Source organism: Orcinus orca, chromosome 3, assembly GCF_937001465.1.
Source record: "Orcinus orca chromosome 3, mOrcOrc1.1, whole genome shotgun sequence".
In the NCBI taxonomy this organism is placed as follows: Eukaryota; Metazoa; Chordata; class Mammalia; order Artiodactyla; family Delphinidae; genus Orcinus; species Orcinus orca.
In genome coordinates, this window is record NC_064561.1 from 129807548 (window position 1) to 129825346 (window position 17799).

Sequence of the window (17799 nt, forward strand, 5' to 3'; positions counted from 1 at the left end):
ATTGAGCTAAGTGAAATATATTATTAAAATTAATTTCTATTATTTTTAATATGGTTACAAGAAAACATGAAACTACATATATGGCTCGCACTATATTTCTTTAGCACTGCTCTGAAGCAAAAAAAATGAACTACAAATTCATGTAGATAAATCTTACAAGTTGAAAGAAACAAAGCAGAAAAGAATACATACAGCATATTATGTTCATACAAAGTTTAAGAACAAGTAAAACTAAACCATATTGTTCAGGATGTACAAAGTGGGAAAATAATAGAGAAAAGCAAGTGATGTCCACACGTCAGAACAGTGGCAAGTGATGTCCACATGTCAGAACAGTGGTTTCTACAGGAAGGAGAGGACACAGGCAAAGATTGGGGTGCTCTATTTCTTGACTGAGATGATTATTTTGTTTAGTATTTATTCATCATTTTATATGCATGTTCTGTGCCCTTTTCTATATGTATATTTCACCACTGTTTACAAAAATAAGTGTGAGGTTAATGGAGCACTACTCAGTTACTATATTCTCCAGCATATCTCATTGCCATAAACAGCTGCGTCCCTACCACATTCAGGTATCGGTCAGGAGGCTACGTAATAGAAGCATATCGTCTTACTACAGTTATCAGAGTTAACGCTACAAACTACTTAAAGGAGGAAACCCCTATCAATGTTTGACAGAAAATTTAAAACTTAAGAATTCATTGTGAAATCTCCAAATGGCTAAAGACACCAAGAACCCTCAACTTTGTTTCTTGTTTTAATATAATTAAGGAATCACTTAAAATTAACCATGTGGAAAACATTATTGTTAAGTGAAAGAAGTCAGTCACAAAAGACCAAACATTGTATGATTCCATTTCTATGAAATATCCAGAATGGACAGATCTAGAAACAAAGTGGACTGGTGCTTGCCTAGTACTGGGGGGAAATGGGGAATGACCACTAATGGATAGAGGGGTTTTTTGGGGAAGGGGATGATGAAAATATTCTAAAACTGATCGTGGTAATGGTTGCACAACTCTGTGAATACACCCAAATCAATGAACTGCCCATTCTAAATGGGTGAATTGTAAGGTATGTGAATTATATCTCAATAAAGGTGTTATTTGAAAAACTGACAATCTATTGCCAACAGTCACCTAAATAAGGTATTAATATGGAAGCTTCATACCACTGGTGAAAAACAAAAAGGGGGCTTCCCTGGTGGCGCAGTGGTTGAGAGTCCACCTGCCGATGCAGGGGACACGGGTTCGTGCCCCACTCTGGAAAGATCCCACATGCCTCAGAGTCGCCGGGCCCGTGAGCCATGGCCGCTGAGCCTTTGCGTCTGGAGCCTGTGCTCCGCAACGGGAGAGGCCACAGCAGTGAGAGGCCCGCGTAACACACACACACACACACACACACACACACACACACACACACACACACAAATCAAGTGATAATAGCTCCCACTGCAGAAAAAAACTGTCATCCTGGAAGTTATAGGTAAGAGGGAAACTCACTCTTCACCACATACCCTTTGGTTCAATTTGATTTTACAAATCAACCAAACACATAACAGTTTTATTTTATTCTATTCTATTCTATTCTACTGTTTTATTTTATAGCAAACACATAACAGATGAAAGTTTCAACTACACCTTTTTTTTTTAAACATGTAATAGACTTTAAAAAAAAAGAAAAGGGGAATTCCCTGGTGGTCCAGTGGTTAGGACTCCATGCTCTCACTGCAGAAGGCCTGGGTTCAATCCCTGGTCAGGGAACTCAAATCCTACAAGCTGCGAGTCTCGGTCAAAGAAAAAGACTTACGTATTTACTTACAATTCATCAGGTCTGTAAGGAGGTGGACTTTCAAAAGGTCTGGATGACATGGCTGATGTCAGTGGTCACCTGATCTTCAGGATGAGCAATGCCCCGTAGCTCCCAAGATAAGCCAATCTAAGCAACATAAGTAGGGTAATGACATTACTGCTGAGCTCATAGTTTCCTTGCATCACTAAGAAAACTAATGATATCGATCTCAAGTAACCTCTCACTCCTTGGTTATTTCTCTTGTCCTTTCCACTGTCATTTTTACACATTGGACCATTAATTCTTTGAGCACAAGAAATCATTGAGCGTAGGACTCATTTGGCCTGGTAGTCCTCAGGGCACCTAGCATCATGCTCTGCACATCACTGCCATATGAATATTGTTGAAACTTGAAATTTAAAGTTGCGATAATGAAAATTTCACAAAGGTTTTTACAGCATAGGCAAAAGTGGTATTTTTTAAAATAGTCACTTCAAAGAACACAATTATAGATGTATAAAAGATAAAATTTCTTAAATACATTTCTTCTGTCTCATATTACTTTTCAAAGTTCATATAAAATGAGAATGCATATGGAAGGGCACACATAGCTGTGTCCAGCATATACCAGCCCTTCAATGTTAACTAAAGCATAATCTGGTTTAAAAGTATGCTTTTATCATTAAAAAGGGTTACAAAAAGCATCTGTAAATAGTACGATTATGGACATTTTCCCCTTATCTCCTTTTCCAAGTCTTCAAAATGGAATGTAATTTTCAAAAAAGGAAAAACATCAAACACACACTGTAGTAAAGAGTCCTCTTCACTAAGAGAAAAGCAGAATAATTTTCTTCTAAGATTCCTCAGAACAAAAATCCCTGAACATCTGAGAGGCAATTTCACTCAATCAACAAGTATTTATTAAATGCCTACGCTGTACCATAGGAGCCTGTGGAAGTTAAGTATGAGACCAAGTTCTCCCGAAGGTCACGCACAAAGAAAACAACATCTACGACAGGCATTATTTAAGGGCTGAACTACACGATTAAGTGCAGTTTGGAGATAACAGGGAAGACTTAGCAAGAAAGAGCCAGAAGCTTGGGGGTGGATGGTAGGAAGGACATGAGAAAGATCTATAACCTGAGTATATTAAAGTGTCTAATATTTTTTCCTTTTCAAATAAGGGTTGTGTAATCATACATTACTAGGTTTGCAACAGTAAATCAATTCAAACCCTTTAAACTTTGTTCTTTCAAATCAACAGCAACTACCCTCCACATCCTTAAGAATAGTCAATTACAAATTTCTCAAAGAAAATTTGTGCCAAAGAGGGGGATAATCCTGACCTCTGGACTGGGATAAATAGGTAAGATAATGTATTAAAGAAGATAAACAAAAAGCATTTACAGCAAGGTGATTACTCTGAAGGTGAGAAATTTCAGTGTTTAGGCACTTAGGTATATTGTATCCATTTTCAAATACTGGTGGCAGGATAAATCATTTTAAATACATAAAACTCAATTTTTAAAAACGAATAGTATAATTTCTCAGAATAAAATATTGTATCTAGGTGAAACCTCAAAGATGGAAATATATTAAATGTTAGTAATGCCAACACAACTAGAATAATTTTCCAAACACAGTGAGGAAAGACAACTTCTCTTCATTCTTTTATTTCTAAAAACTGCTTTATTGAAGTATAACATACAGAAAAGTGCACAAATCTAAGTGTATACAGCCCTGTAACTAGCACCCAAACACACATACAGACGAGCGATTTAGGCCAAAATATTACAGCGCTATGAAAGAGTAAAGTCCAGATTAAGTGTCTTCTTAACTGATGTTCAGAAAAAGAGCATTAAGGAAAACTGAATCTAAACACTATTCAATATGGAACCCTATTTCTGAAGCTGGATGTCAAATACTGACACACTGACCTCAGAGGAATCTTACCTCTTCTATAACTAGGTCTCACTCATTCAAGACTATGCCAAAAATTCCAGGCTCAACGGTAGTTCCTAAAAATCCTAAATTAATCCAGACTCAGGCTGAGGTTTTGTTTTGTCGAAAATCCAGCCAACAAAATCCCTTTCCAAACGTCTACTTCCTGGAGTTTGTCATGTCTCCCCTAAGAGCAGAGATTTTAAATTGTGAAGCAAATAATTTCAGAAAATTAATTAAGAACAAGCCAGGACTTCCCTGGTGGTCCAGAGGGTAAGACTCCGCACTCCCAAAGCAGGGGGCCTGGGTTCAACCCCTGGTCGGGAAACTAGATCCCACACGCATGCCACAACTGAAAAAAAAAAAAAAAAAAAAAAGATCCCATATGCGGCAACTAAGACCTGGAGCAGCCTAAATAAATAAATAAAAATAAATCTTAAAAAAAAAAAAGAACAAGTCATGCCAAATCAACTTCATTTTCTTTTTTGAGAAGGTTACCAGACTGGTAGATGAGGGGAATACAGAGAGAATCCTGAGAATTCTGGACACGTCCTTGTGTAACAGAGTGTGGGTAGGCAGATTCCTACGGGGCTGAATAATGGAAGTTAATTAGGATGAATGAATGAACCATTTATGTCCACCTGGAGGGAGGTATCAAGTCGTGACCACAGACAAAATGGACAAGTGTATCCAGATTTGCAGCTGACAAGACACTGGAAAGGACAGGTAACCTACTGGCTACAAGTACATCGACACTGATCAAGGTCTCTGTAAGGCTAAAATGATGGGCTAAAACAAACCTAGTTAAAAACTCACAATCTGAGGGGACAAATTCTTCTCTTCTGTGAGCATCGCTACCCTCCTGTGCCAAAGAGGGGGATAATCCTGACCTCTGGACTGGGATAAATAGGTAAGATAATGTATTAAAGAAGATGAGCAAAAAGCATTTACAGCAAGGTGATTATTCTGAAGGTGAGAAATTTCAGTGTTTAGGCACTTAGGTATATTGTATCCATTTTCAAATACTGGTGGCAGGATAAATGATTTTAAATATGTAAAATTCAATTTTTAAAAACTAATAGTATAAGTACTAGATAACGGAAATCTGGCTTAATAACTGTTCATTTTTATAAGTGTATTTCCTTGATCAGAATTTCAACAAAAGTTAACAAGCTATCCCAAACTTATCCAGTATTTACAGAGTTAGTGCTTAGATCTAGGAATGATACAGTTATTAAAAAGAAACAAATCTATAAAAAATAATAAAATCAAAAAAAAAAAAAAAGAAACAAACCCCTGCAGAACCGTGAAATCTGAACATCATGTTCCAACTAGATGCCTCTCCAGGAGGTAGACTTAGATTGTTAAAGATCTAGAAAAACCATGTTCTAGGACAAATGACTGGAAAAACAGGAAATGTTTGGCCTGGATAACTCAACATTAGAAGGACCACTATGGGGCTTCTCTGGTGGCGCAGTGGTTGAGAGTCCGCCTGCCGATGCAGGGGACACGGGTTCATGTCCCGGTCCAGGAGGATCCCACATGCCACGGAGTGGCTAGGCCCGTGAGCCATGGCCGCTGAGCCTGCGTGCCCGGAGCCTGTGCTCCACAACGGGAGAGGCCACAACAGTGACAGGCCTGCGTACCGAAAAAAAAAAAAAAAAAAGGACCACTATGGCAGTCTTCAAATAGCTATAGAGCTGTCTTTGTAGTCCTAGAAATGGTTCCTTTAAAAAAATAAAAACACTCCAGAGGGTCAGATCTCATCTCAGTGTTAGGAAGTCTCTCCACACACCCTCCTAAAATAACAAATAACAATCTGACCTCATGCCATTTATGCCAAGCTTGTTTGGTATTTGCAGGGGGTGGGGAGAAGTGGACTGAAGGACTTCTAAGGTATCTTTCAAGGCAGCCTGTGACTGGGTTTTAAGGTAAGGCAATAGGAAAGAGAGGACCAAGAACGCTGCCCAATGCCCAGCACGGCAACATTAACAATATCTGGTCAATAAGTATATGCTGAATGAAGGAAAAAATTAGAAGTGAAAGGCCACAGGATCTGGCTGAAGGGGCTCACTGGTCACCTTCACAGAACCTTCGCAGAAACTGTGTCGTAAGAATGATAGGGACATAAGTCAAACAGCTGACTCAGAGTCAGGGCCAAAAGGGAAGCAGTTGACCCTTACTGAATATGTTAAGTTGATGTTAAAGTATAAAAAGTTCTCTCTTTGAAAATATTTACTGGCCAAAAAAATCTTAGAAAACTAAGTTAAGATAAAAAAGGAAAGCCTGGGACTTCGTGGTGGCACAGTGTATGAGACTTCACACTCCCAATGCAGGGGGCCCGGGTTCGATCCCTGGTCAGGGAACTAGATCCCACATGTGTGCAGCAACTAAGAATTTGCATGCCGCAACTAAGGAGTCCGTGTGACGCAGCTGAGAAGCCTGCTGTCTGCAACTAAGACCCGACGCAACCAAATAAAAATAAATAAATAAATATTTTTTAAAAAGGAAAGTCTGAAAATGCTATGCTTCAAAAGTATTCTTTAAAGCAAACTGTCGGGCTTCCCTGGTGAAGCAGTGGCTGAGAATCTACCTGCCAATGCAGGGGACACGGGTTCGAGCCCTGGTCTGGGAAGATCCCACATGCCGCAGAGCAACTGGGCACGTGAGCCACAATTACTGAGCCTGTGCATCTGGAGCCTGTGCTCCGCAATAAGAGAGGCAGTGATAGTGAGAGGCCCGCGCACCGCGATGAAGAGTGGCCCCCCCTTGCCACAACTAGAGAAAGCCCTCACACAGAAACAAAGACCCAACACAGCCATAAATAAATAAATAAAGCAAACTGTCAACAAGTAAAAATAAACACTATTATATTTAAGGGCCGTCTGTTCCTTTTTGATCACATGCCTTTCATTAATTTGCTTTTAAGAAGTTGTTTATGTTTATATTAAATGATTCTATTTAGATTTTGAAATTAGGCAGATTTTGAAATGGACTAGCTCTGAGTCAGAAACCACATTTTAAATTAGCTCTCCAGATGATTTTTAACCACGCCATATATTTTGAGAATCATTGCCTAGAATAAAGGCATCAATCCAAGGAGGGCCTTGATCTTGAGGGTTTCCTGTTTAGAACGCCCAGATCTTTACATGGCAGGAACCTCCCGATCAGGTCGCAGCTCAAATGTCACCTCCTCAGAGATGTCCTCCCGGTTACTCATTCCATCCACCAAACCAATTTATTTTCAGAGCAAATTTCCCTTCCAATTCTTTCTTTCTTTCTTTCTTTTAAACTGCTACCATCTCCACCCCAAAAGGAATACCAGCTTCCCAAGCACTTAAATGTCTGTCTTGATCATCACTCTTATTCCTGATCCCTAGATCCAGTCCCTGATACAAAGGGATGCTCAATCAATATTTGATTTATAAAATCAACAGCCCAAATTAGAGTTGGGATTTCAATCCAGCAGTGAATACCTTGAAGCTCTTCACGTAACTAACACCCAGGAAATACAATCCTTCAAGTTAAGTTCAACAAAAGTAGTTAAGTGCTTACAGTGTGAGGGAAAGGGAGAAAAAAGGGTCAGACTCACAACTGTACAGGCATCACCTGGGAACTTATTAGAAAGGCAGAATTCCAGGCTCCACCTTTGACCTATGAATCAGAATCTGTATTTTAATAAGATCCCCAGATGATTCATACCACATTCAAGACTGGAAAGCCTGAAGGTACAGAACAGCTGCAACCCTGGAGGCAGATTTTGTGGAAAGGTGTAACAATGGTCTTTTTACTCCAATAGTTCCATAAATAGTAATGTGGATGAAAAAAGCCCACTAAAATTCTAATCAAGTAAGCCTTGAAATGCAACTAAAGAAAACTTCCCTCTGGGAGGTTCCTGGGAAGGTGAAAGACATACCAGTTACTTTATGTGGTTGAAAGCAATCTTCTATCATTTTGAAAGGGCAATAACTACAGCATTATCTTTAGAAGAAAACAGGAAGAGTTTTACCTTTACATCAAGCAAGATGGGGAACACTTATATGAGGCCATAAGGACTAGTCAAAGGTAGAGAATTCCAGAAAAACTCCCCAAATCTGGTTCTCACGCTGGACTGTGGCTTTAATGATATACCTTTCCTGATTAGCTGAAGTAGTTTTCAAGCCAGCCCATTTGTAACATGTTTCCCCTACCCGGTGTTTACTCGCTTTTAAAATGGAGTTTTAATAAGATCTAGCTTTTAGAAATGCTGGGGTGATTACATGATATAAAGCACAACAGGCTTTTAGCACAGTGCCTTACACATAGGAGGCAATGCTCATCGTTTCCCTGAATTGCCTGGAAGTTGTGGAAATCTCGCTCTCCTCCCCGCCATACTCTAACAAAGAAGGTGCCTAATAATCAAATAAATGCAGAACTACAAAAAAAAAAGGCTGCTGCTTTGTCCGAGGAGTTATCAATTACTGTGGCGCCACCTTTTAAAATGTCTATTTTAAAACACCAGGAAGAGAAAATAAAGATTCAATACGTACAGTGCAAAAGGAAACACTGCTACACTAGGGAATACACAGTTTGAGAAATCCACCTCTGTCTGGAAAGAACCAGTTTTCAATCACAAAAAACACAAGTGCCTTAATGGGAAGGGATTCTCTTTTCCTGGGATCCCAATAATACACCTGTTGTGCGTGAGGGCCACACACTAACCTGGAATGCTGCCTCCTCCCCGCCCTGAGTCATTTCCCAGGTGGGTAGGTTGCCCGGCCAGCCCCAGGGCCGGCCCGAGGATGCCGTGCCTCTCCTCCGGCTCAGCTGCTTCACCTGGGACACGAGGGGCTTGGGCTTGCTCTCCCAGCCGTAAGGTGCAGAGGCCATTTTGGCCCCTCATCCCACCTGCCCCGCACACTTCCTCCAACGCAGGCAACATGTCGGCTGCGCGCGGGGCCTGCCCTTCCCGGGGTCTCAAGACCCGGCGGCCTGGCCGAGAGCAGGTCCCGGCGGCCGTGCGCCCCCGCAGCGCCCAGGAGCACCCCGGACGGTGCGCGCCCGCGCTGGCCGAGCAGGGACTGCCCCGAGGCAGGTCCGCCTGTCTGGCGGCGGCCTTTAGGTCACGGGTGAGAATCCCATGCGTGAGCGGCTTCCCTCGAAGTACAGCTTCATTCGAAATTAAATCCCCGCCCCCCAGCATAAATCGACGCGGGCTCACACAGCTCCCACCAAGGGGGTTGAAAACAGCCGATCGGCCCACCCCAGGTCTCCAGGAATACTGCATTGATTAAACCCGGCCACCCCCTCTCCTCCAGGGACACCCAAAGCGAGTGGGATGGGGGCGGAGAACAGCAGGCTCCCCTCGGAGTCCGAGCCGCCCCGCCCCGGCCAGCGAGCTGCCCCCTTGCTCCAGCTTTCAAGCTCAGGGCCCTCTCCCCGAGGACCTCCCAGAACCGCAGCCCGGAGAGCTGGGCGCAGGATTCTAGTTGTTCACCAACCTCCCGCCGGCCCCCAGGAAAGCGAGAAGTTGCCCACGCCGCCTAGACACTGGTGGCTTTAAACGTTTCCGCCGAAGGAGCTGACGGGCGGCTCCAAGCGGCCCCTCGCCCCTGGGAGGCAGCCTCCAAGTTCGCCCGGCGCGGCTCTCTCCGCCGCCCCGTGCCTCTCCGGTTCCTGCGAGTCCCAGCCCAGGAGCGAAACCGCCACCGAAACCATCGCTGGGCGTCCTCCCCCTGCGCCTTCCCTACAAGACCGGGGGGCCTTGGTCCCCCCGTGCGACCCAGGCGCCGTGCCCAGCTCTCACCTCCTCACTGCAGCCGGGCCCAACCCACCAAGGACGGCGGGAGCCCAGGAGCGCGCTCACCTGGAGGGCGCACCTGACGACGTGCAGACCGCCAGCTCTCAGCCGGGACTCCGCAGGGGACCCAGCCCTCCTCCTCTCCCTCCCCCTCCTCCCCACCCCCACCCACCCCGCCGTCCTGCCCCCGGGCATGCGCACCAACCCCAGGCCCGGGGGCGGGAGGTTCGTGGCCACGCGCCGGCGAGCCGCGCCGGCGAGCCCCACCTGCTGCACCCGGCTCGGGCTCCTCGGCGATCTGGCTAGTTCTCCCCGGAGTCCCGCCGCCTCCGCCAGAGGACGGAGAAGCGGAGAGGTGGACGCTAGCGAGAAGGCGTGGTGTGGCGGCCTCCTCCGTCAGTGACCCATTCACCTGAAACTCCGATGGGAGAGGGAAGGGAGCGGTGTAGAAAGAGGCGGGAGGAACCGGCCTTTCCCCGCACACCCTTGCTGCTCCCGGCCTTAAAGGAACAGCGCGGCGTTTCTGCCCGGGTGGGCAGGGACGGAGACCAGAGGGGTGGCGTGGGGTAGAGGCTTGGGCTCCCCGAGGGTGGAGTGTGGTCCTGGACCACTCTAGGGAGCGCTCGGAGATCCGCGGGCTTCGGGTAGAACTGCGGAGTGTTTGGCGTGTGAGGTCTGGAGGGGACCGTTCCTCCTGACGAGTGTTCAAGGGTGCTCAAAACTTTGGCAGGAAAAGCACCACCTGACACAAAACTTTCCTGCTCCAAAAATTTGGTTAAAGTTTTGTTGGAAAGAAGCATCTAGATGTGGGAGATTTTCAAAACTCATGCGTAAATTTAGGAACTGTTTCTGAATCTCTGGATCCAGAAAAAGACCATTACTCGGTGGTTCAGTGAAGGTGACGTATTGCAGATACTGGTATCGGTAAATTTGCCATCAAAATTCAGTGTATACTAAGATATACGTTATTACCATTTCAGGGTCCTCTGCCCTTCCTCCCCAAATTTAACTATGGCATGACTGAGAGTCTGCCCTTGAGGGGATTTAAACTATTTGAATATTCTCTGAGGCGTAAGGAAAAAGAAAAAAAAAGCCCTAGTTCTGTGTGCTATGCTCTACTTCTTGATCTGGAGGCTGTTTCCAAAGGAGTGTTCAATTTAGGGAAACTCATAGTCTACACTTAACGATGTGTACACTTATCTATATGTTGTATTTCAATATTTAAAAAATTGCACTGCTGAATGGGACAGTTTTAGTTCTTGCTATTTAAGTGTCTGCATACTGAAGGCTAGAATTTAGGTTTCTTAAATCCTGCTTCGCTTTGTGTTCCAATCTGGAATGTCAGCATTGCTACATTCAGTCCAATCCCACCCACTTCTCAACCTCTAATTAAGTGGTTAGAGATGTGACTTTGCCATACATTAGATCTCAAGGCACAATTCAACACTTAAGGAAGTAAAACCATTATATAAATATATTTAAAATGATGACAGCCTTAATGAGTAATTAATCTAATTGGTTTTCTTTGTGGAAGTCATTGCTGCAATTACTTTAATATGACTATGTAGTTTTTGAATGATGCAGTTTAAATTGGTATTGTTAACACTGGGGAAGTCAGGTTAATCCTCTTAAGTTCCCTGTCAGATTACTGAAATCTCCAAACATTCCACTTGGTTTATAATTAAACAAGGGAACATTTCCTAATACTCTTATGTTTATAAACACATGCCTATTATTTTATAGTGTACTTTTGACTTGTTCTGAAGAGGAGGACTTAAGTTTTCTTCCCCACTTTTCAGAAATTGAAATACATTTCATATACCGTAAAATTCGCCCTTAATTTTAAAGTGTGTATATAATTCAGTGGGTTTTAGTATATTCACAAGGCTGTACAATTATCACCACTAATTCCAGAACATTTGCATCACTGAAAAAGTCTATTAGGAGTCTCTCTTCATTTCCTCTTGCCTCTAAACCCTGGCATCCACTGATCTACTTTCTGTCTCTCTTGATTTGCCCATTCTGGACATTTTATACTAACTGTTAATATAATATGTGACCTTTTGTGTCTGGATTCTTTCACTTAGCATAATGTTTTCAAGTTTCATTCATGTTATAGTTCCTACCGGTAAATCATTCCTTTTTATGACTCAATAATATTCCATTGCATGGATATACCACATTTTATTTAAACCTTCATCAGTTGATGGACATTTGGGTTATTTCCACTTTTTGGTTATTAGGAATAATGCTGCTATAAACCTTCATGTACAAGTTTTTGTGTGAAATTATGTTTTCAATTCTCTCGGGTAAATTAAGTATTTAAACTAAACTTTTTATCATTTGAAGAGACTGACATTCATATCATGTTATTTTTCTTATTCCCATTTTAAACCTAAACCCAAAGAGATGTTAGGATGGAAGGTTAGTTACTATGTTTTATTTGCTTTCCTAATTCATTCATTCAACAACCATTTTCTAAGTGCCTACCATGTGCACAATAGTGCACAAAACCCCAAAATCCCTTTCCTGGCAAAGATTACACTCTAGTTACTGCTGCATTCAGGCGTATGGAATAGTAGGATTTTTTGAACTTGAACTATATGAAATTGGTAATAGTTGATCATTTTAAACTACAAAATGGCAATTTAGTATGGTTTAACTTTAAACTAAATTTCTATTGGAATGTTGTATACTATTTTTGTTCCATTCAGATTAATTTTCCAAAAAATACTCATAACATTAAAAAATCTAAAAACTGTATTCTTTTAACTATTACCTAACAGTGTGCCTATTAGGTAGTAGTTGAAAATGTTCAGAAAGAAAATTCAGCCTTAAAACCTAAACACATCAGTAGCAAAATGAAGTTTGTTAGGTGGTAAATGATGCAATGCTGAATGTAATCATGTTACATAATCATAAATTGTAACAAAATTTTAATTAGTCAAATATTCCTTCTTGGCAACTCATTGTAGTATTAACCACTATTATCCACTAATGAACATTATTTGGTGAAAATCCTCATGACTCAGAAACAAAGTAAATATTATTCTCAGAGGACCCATGATTAGAAATTTGTTGACTGTACTTGCAGTAAAATGAATAAGATTAAAAAAACAATTCTTTTATTCCTTTTCATATGTAAAGGAGAAAGTTAAGAGCTCAGATTATCGTGTCAGAAATTTGGGTTCAAAATCTCAGTGTTAAGAGTTTAAAAAAAACCAACAACTCAGTGTTGCCACTTATTAGCTGGAAGGGAATCTAAGTGCATAAGCTTCATTTTTCTCCGCTGTAAATTTGGGATGATAATAAGTAATACACTTTATAAGATTGCTGGGAGGCATGTGGACCATTCACCAAGATAAACCAAATGCTGGGTAAGAAAACAAGTCTTGATACTTTTACCTGAGATTTTTTTTTTTTGCGGTACGCGGGCCTCTCACTGCTGTGGCCTCTCCCGTTGCGGAGCACAGGCTCCGGACGCGCAGGCTCAGTGGCCATGGCCCACGGGCCCAGCCGCTCGGCGGCATGTGGGATCTTCCCGGACCGGGGCACAAACCCCCGTCCCCTGCATCGGCAGGCGGACTCTCAACCACTGCGCCACCAGGGAAGCCCAAGTCTTGATACTTTTAATAAATCACTGCTGTATCCTAGCTACCTGAAACAGTCCCTGTCATGTCACACAGTTATTCTATAAATTTTTGTTGAATGAGTGAATGAATATAACCCTGACTCCTGAATCCGACATGCCTGTGAAATTGTGTGCATCTCTCAGGTAACATGCTGCCACTGTGAAAGCAGTACATTCTTAATAGCATGTCAAGGGTTACATCTCTAGTATGCGGTCTTATTTTTTTTTTTTAACAAAATTTATTTATTTGGCCACACCACTCGGCTTGTGGGATCTCAGTTCCCTGACAAGGGATTGAACCTGGGCCATGACTGTGAAAGTGCTGACTCCTAACCACTAGACCACCAGGGAACTCCCTAGTACTCAGTCTTAGAAGAGAAAAGATGGGGGATTAGAATATTTCTACTCTGCCTCACCTGCTTAGTGGATGAATGCAACAACTGGTGTTTGTTCAAGGGCAACTCAGTTCGGAGTCACTGAGGGCTCTAGGTTCCTCACCCATTCATAAGGTGGGAGGCTGTCAGTCCACACAGCACAGTTTCCTTGGACAGATTTATGGAGGAATTTATGGGGTAGTCACCAGGAAGGCAATTTCTGAGAGGATAATGACACTTGGTGACTAAAGCTCTACCTCCTCAATTCCTGTGTATTAAGCAAGATCCTTCCGGAAGAGACAGTTCTTGAACTGGAAATTCAACAAGTGGAATAATAATAATAGTAACCACCATCATTTACTCAGGATATCTGTGTCCGTGTGCCAGGCACTGTACTATGTGCTTTATGAACTTCTGTTTTTCTTTATAACAATTTTATGATGTGTTATTATTTCCCCCATTTTTGAAAAACTAAAAGCTCAGAAAGTTTTGATCATTTACTCAAGATTTCTGCTAAGTTGTGGAGTCAGGACTCAAACACATGTCATCTACCTCCAGAACTAATGTTCTTAACAGTTTTACTATACTTTAGCATCACTTTTTGTCTTTGAAAACACCCAAACTTTCCAAAAAAACTACCCATAAAAAGAGTTCATAGTGCAGCTGTAGAAAAAAATAATCCTAAAAAAAATTATTGAGTACAACTCAGTGTTATGGATATGAATGAACCAATTAGAGCTACTCCCCCAAACAGGGTGAATCTTTCAAACATAAAACTGAACAAAATAAAGGAGTCCCCCCTGCCAATACAGTATGATTCCATTTATATAAAGTTCAAAAACAGGCAAAACTAAACATCATTTGGGGATTCATACATAAGTGGCAAAGCAACAAAGGAAAGCAAAGGAATTGTTATAAAAGTCAAGAGAGTGGTTATCTGTAGGAGAAAAGAGAGGGTAAAGATGGGAATACAGAAGTGGGGATGCTCTTGAGGTGCTGGCAATAATCTGTTTCTTCACCTGTGTGCAGGTTACACGGCTGTGAGCCTTACAACAAGTTATTAAACTGTACACATATGCTTTATACACTTTCTGGTAGGAATTTTATATTTTATAATAAAAATTTTATTTAAATGAATAGAGTTTAGGGACATTCTTAAAAGGTGGTTGGATACTCATATCTAGGTGTTTTGTTTTGTGAGTAATATTCCTCAATTACTAACAGAAGATCACTTTATAGGATCAGAGTAAGTAGAGATCATCATCTGAAGAGGGAGAGGGAGGGTCTTGATCTGGATCTGGACAGAATATTTCCATAATTATATGGATGATGCAGAGAAAGAGATTTGGGGCTGATTTTTTGTGCTTTAAACTGCATCAGTCATCTACTGCAGTGGAAAATTGGCCTTACGAGGCCTTTTCAGGAACTGGCCTTCCTGAATATTCAGCTCAAAAAAGGAAAGAGGAAAAAGTAAACATTAACCAAATACTTCAAATGCCGTGTTCTCATACCGAATTTTAACTTCTTGGGGCTCTTTGCCTCCTGGGTCCCCAAAGTTTGAAAAGTACTGATAATAAGCTTGTAACTTATAACAAGGAATCCCAACCCTAGAAAAATCACTTGAACTGGGTCAGTATGAAATGGATATACTCTAAGCAGACAACAAACTTCCCATGACATTCTAGACACTCTACTGGTTCTAAGACACATTCTCTTATCCATTACAGGGGTTTCCACATGGCAGCTTTTCTGATTTTCTTTGGAATTTCTTATTTTATGTTTTTAATTAATTATTTAATTTAACTTATTTATTTGGCTGAGCCGAGCGGCTTGCGGGGTCTTAGTTCCCAGACCAGGGATTGAACCCAGGCCACAGCAGTGAAGGCACCAAGTCCTAACCACTGGACCGCCAGGGAATTCCCTTTACTTGGAATTTCTTTAGGAGAAAATTTAGGAGCCTGTAAAGGGGAGCTCACTACAGCTCCTGAAATGTTGATGCTACACACAGAGAGTGTGGTCTAAATGGCACATTTGTCAACTGCATACCTAAAGAAATATTTATTCAGTCAAAAAATATTTTCTCAATATCTTCTATGTACTGGATCCTGTTCAGCCCTGGAGATACAGTGGACTCAAGACAGACAGGATCCCTTGTGGAGGTTTACACTCTAGTTGGGAGAAGCCATGCAATAGTGATGATTAAACTGGAAATGAACAAGATAATGGCAGACAGTGATGAGTGACTTGAGGAAACAGGCTAAGGGGACAGAGAGGGCTGGGAGAGGCAGCGGGGAGGAGCTGCCTTGGGCAGAGTGGTCACAGGCTGCTGCTCTGAAGAGGTGACATTTGAGCTGAGACTTTAATGATGAGAAGGAGCCAGATCTGGGCCAAGAACATCCTAGGGCAAAATCTAGGGCCACTTTGGAGATTCAAAGCACAGGAGGCCAGAAGAAGGGGAGAGAGTGCGAGGTGAAGTCTGAAGAAGGCAGAGGTCAGATCCTGGATGCCGTGCCACCTGAGTGTTTGTTTTCTTCTAACTGCAACCAGAAGGCTATGGAGGGTTTTAGGCATTTTATAGTGATGAATTTATGTTTTGAATTTCATGCGATTTTGTGTCAACCTCAGCATTTTCCTGTTTTTTTAAAAATAATTTTTGGTAACTCTTGAGTATTTATCTTTAAAGTTTGTAGCTTCTAAGTAGAAAGGATTAAACCTGAGAAAGGGAGCCAGGGTGATCTGAAACCCAATTGATACTATCTTTGAGAAATGTAAACCACTCCTATTCATCTTCCTACATGAATCTTAATTAGAAAGGTTGGCCTCTGTGCCGAAGAGGTACCAGATGCAGAGGGACTAGAAAAGGAGAGGGTAAGAGAAGCTCTACCATAATCACGTAATTATTTATTTTTCTTGCTTTTCTATATATTTTTTAAAAATTTCTCTTTGAACAAGCCTGTATTATTTTTTTAAATTAGGAAAAAGATATTTAATTTTCCCCTAATTTACTATGTTGGAAAATTTAAACCTGTAGAATAGTTGAGAAAATAGCACAATGAATTATGTTCTTCACTTAAATTCACAGATTGTTAACATTGTCCACATCTGCTTGCTTGCCCTCTCTCTCTCTCACACACACACACCCCATACATACACGAAATGTATACACAGTGTATTTTTTTCACTCAAACATTTATACCGAGGGACTTCCCTGGTGGCGCAGTGGTTGAGAGTCCGCCTGCCGATGCAGGGGACACGGGTTCGTGTCCCGGTCCGGGAAGATCCCACATGCCGCGGAGCGGCTGGGCCCGTGAGCCATGGCCGCTGAGTCTGCGCGTCCGGAGCCTGTGCTCCGCAACGGGAGAGGCCACAACAGTGAGAGGCCCACGTACCGCAAAACAAACAAACAAAAAAAACATTTATACCCAAACCCATTTATACTTTTATTTGGTTCAACCATTTAAAAGTAATTTGCAGATATGATGACACTTCACCCCTGCATACTTCAGCACGTATCTCCTAAGAACCAAGCCGTTTTCCAATTCAACCACTGTCTTAGTTTGTGATACTTTAACAGAATACCATAGACTAGGTGGTTAATAAACAACAGAAATTTATTTCTCACAATTCTGGAGGATAGAAGTCTGAGATCAGGGTACCAGCATGGTCAGGTTCTGGTGAGAACCCTCTTCGGGCCTGCAGATGGCTGTTTCCTCCTTATGTGGTGGAGAGGGCAAGAGGGCTCTCTGGGATGTCTTTTATAAGGGCGCTTTTCCCATTCATGAGGGCTCCACCCTCATGACCTTATCACCTCCCCAAAGGCTCCACGTCCTAATACAATCACATTGGAGGTTTGGATTTCAACATATGAATATGGGGGAGACACAAACATTCACTCCATAACAACTATCATACTATTAGCATATGCCCACAAATGAACATTCATACATAATCTTATCTAATATGCAGGACATATTCACATTGCTCTAATTGTACCAAAAATGTCTTTTACTGTTTGTTGTTTTATTTTTAATCCAGAAGCCAGTTAAGGATCATTCCTTGCATTTCATTGTCATGTCTCTTTAATCTCCTTAATTCCTGAACAGTCCCAGTGCCATTTTTATCTATCATGACATTGTCTTTTCTAAAAGAACATGGTCTAGTTGTTCTGTTGAATGTCTCACAGTCTGGATTTGTATGTCCCCATCCCCACAACTATTAGATTTGGAGGAAACACTGTTGGTAAGATTACCATCTCGATGATGTTGTGGACTTCATACTCC

General features: G+C 41.9%; 1 protein-coding gene across 5 annotated transcripts in view; it reads right to left on the reverse strand.

The window, feature by feature from the left end:
- The window catches only part of OCLN (occludin), a 48275-nt gene extending 38324 nt beyond the window's left edge, over positions 1-9951 (reverse strand). For 2 of the 5 annotated variants that reach the window (XM_004270783.3, XM_033429960.2), the window contains exons 1-2: positions 9521-9665; positions 1825-1941 (exon numbers count right to left, since the gene is read on the reverse strand). In XM_004270783.3, coding sequence (XP_004270831.1) covers positions 1825-1874 — 50 coding nt within the window. In that variant the 5' untranslated portion in view covers positions 1875-1941; positions 9521-9665. Of the gene's footprint in view, positions 1-1824; positions 1942-9520; positions 9679-9781 lie in introns of those variants that run through there. The other 3 variants (XM_004270784.4, XM_033429959.1, XM_004270785.4) reach the window with 3 other exon arrangements.
- Between the last annotated feature and the right edge of the window lie 7848 nt (positions 9952-17799).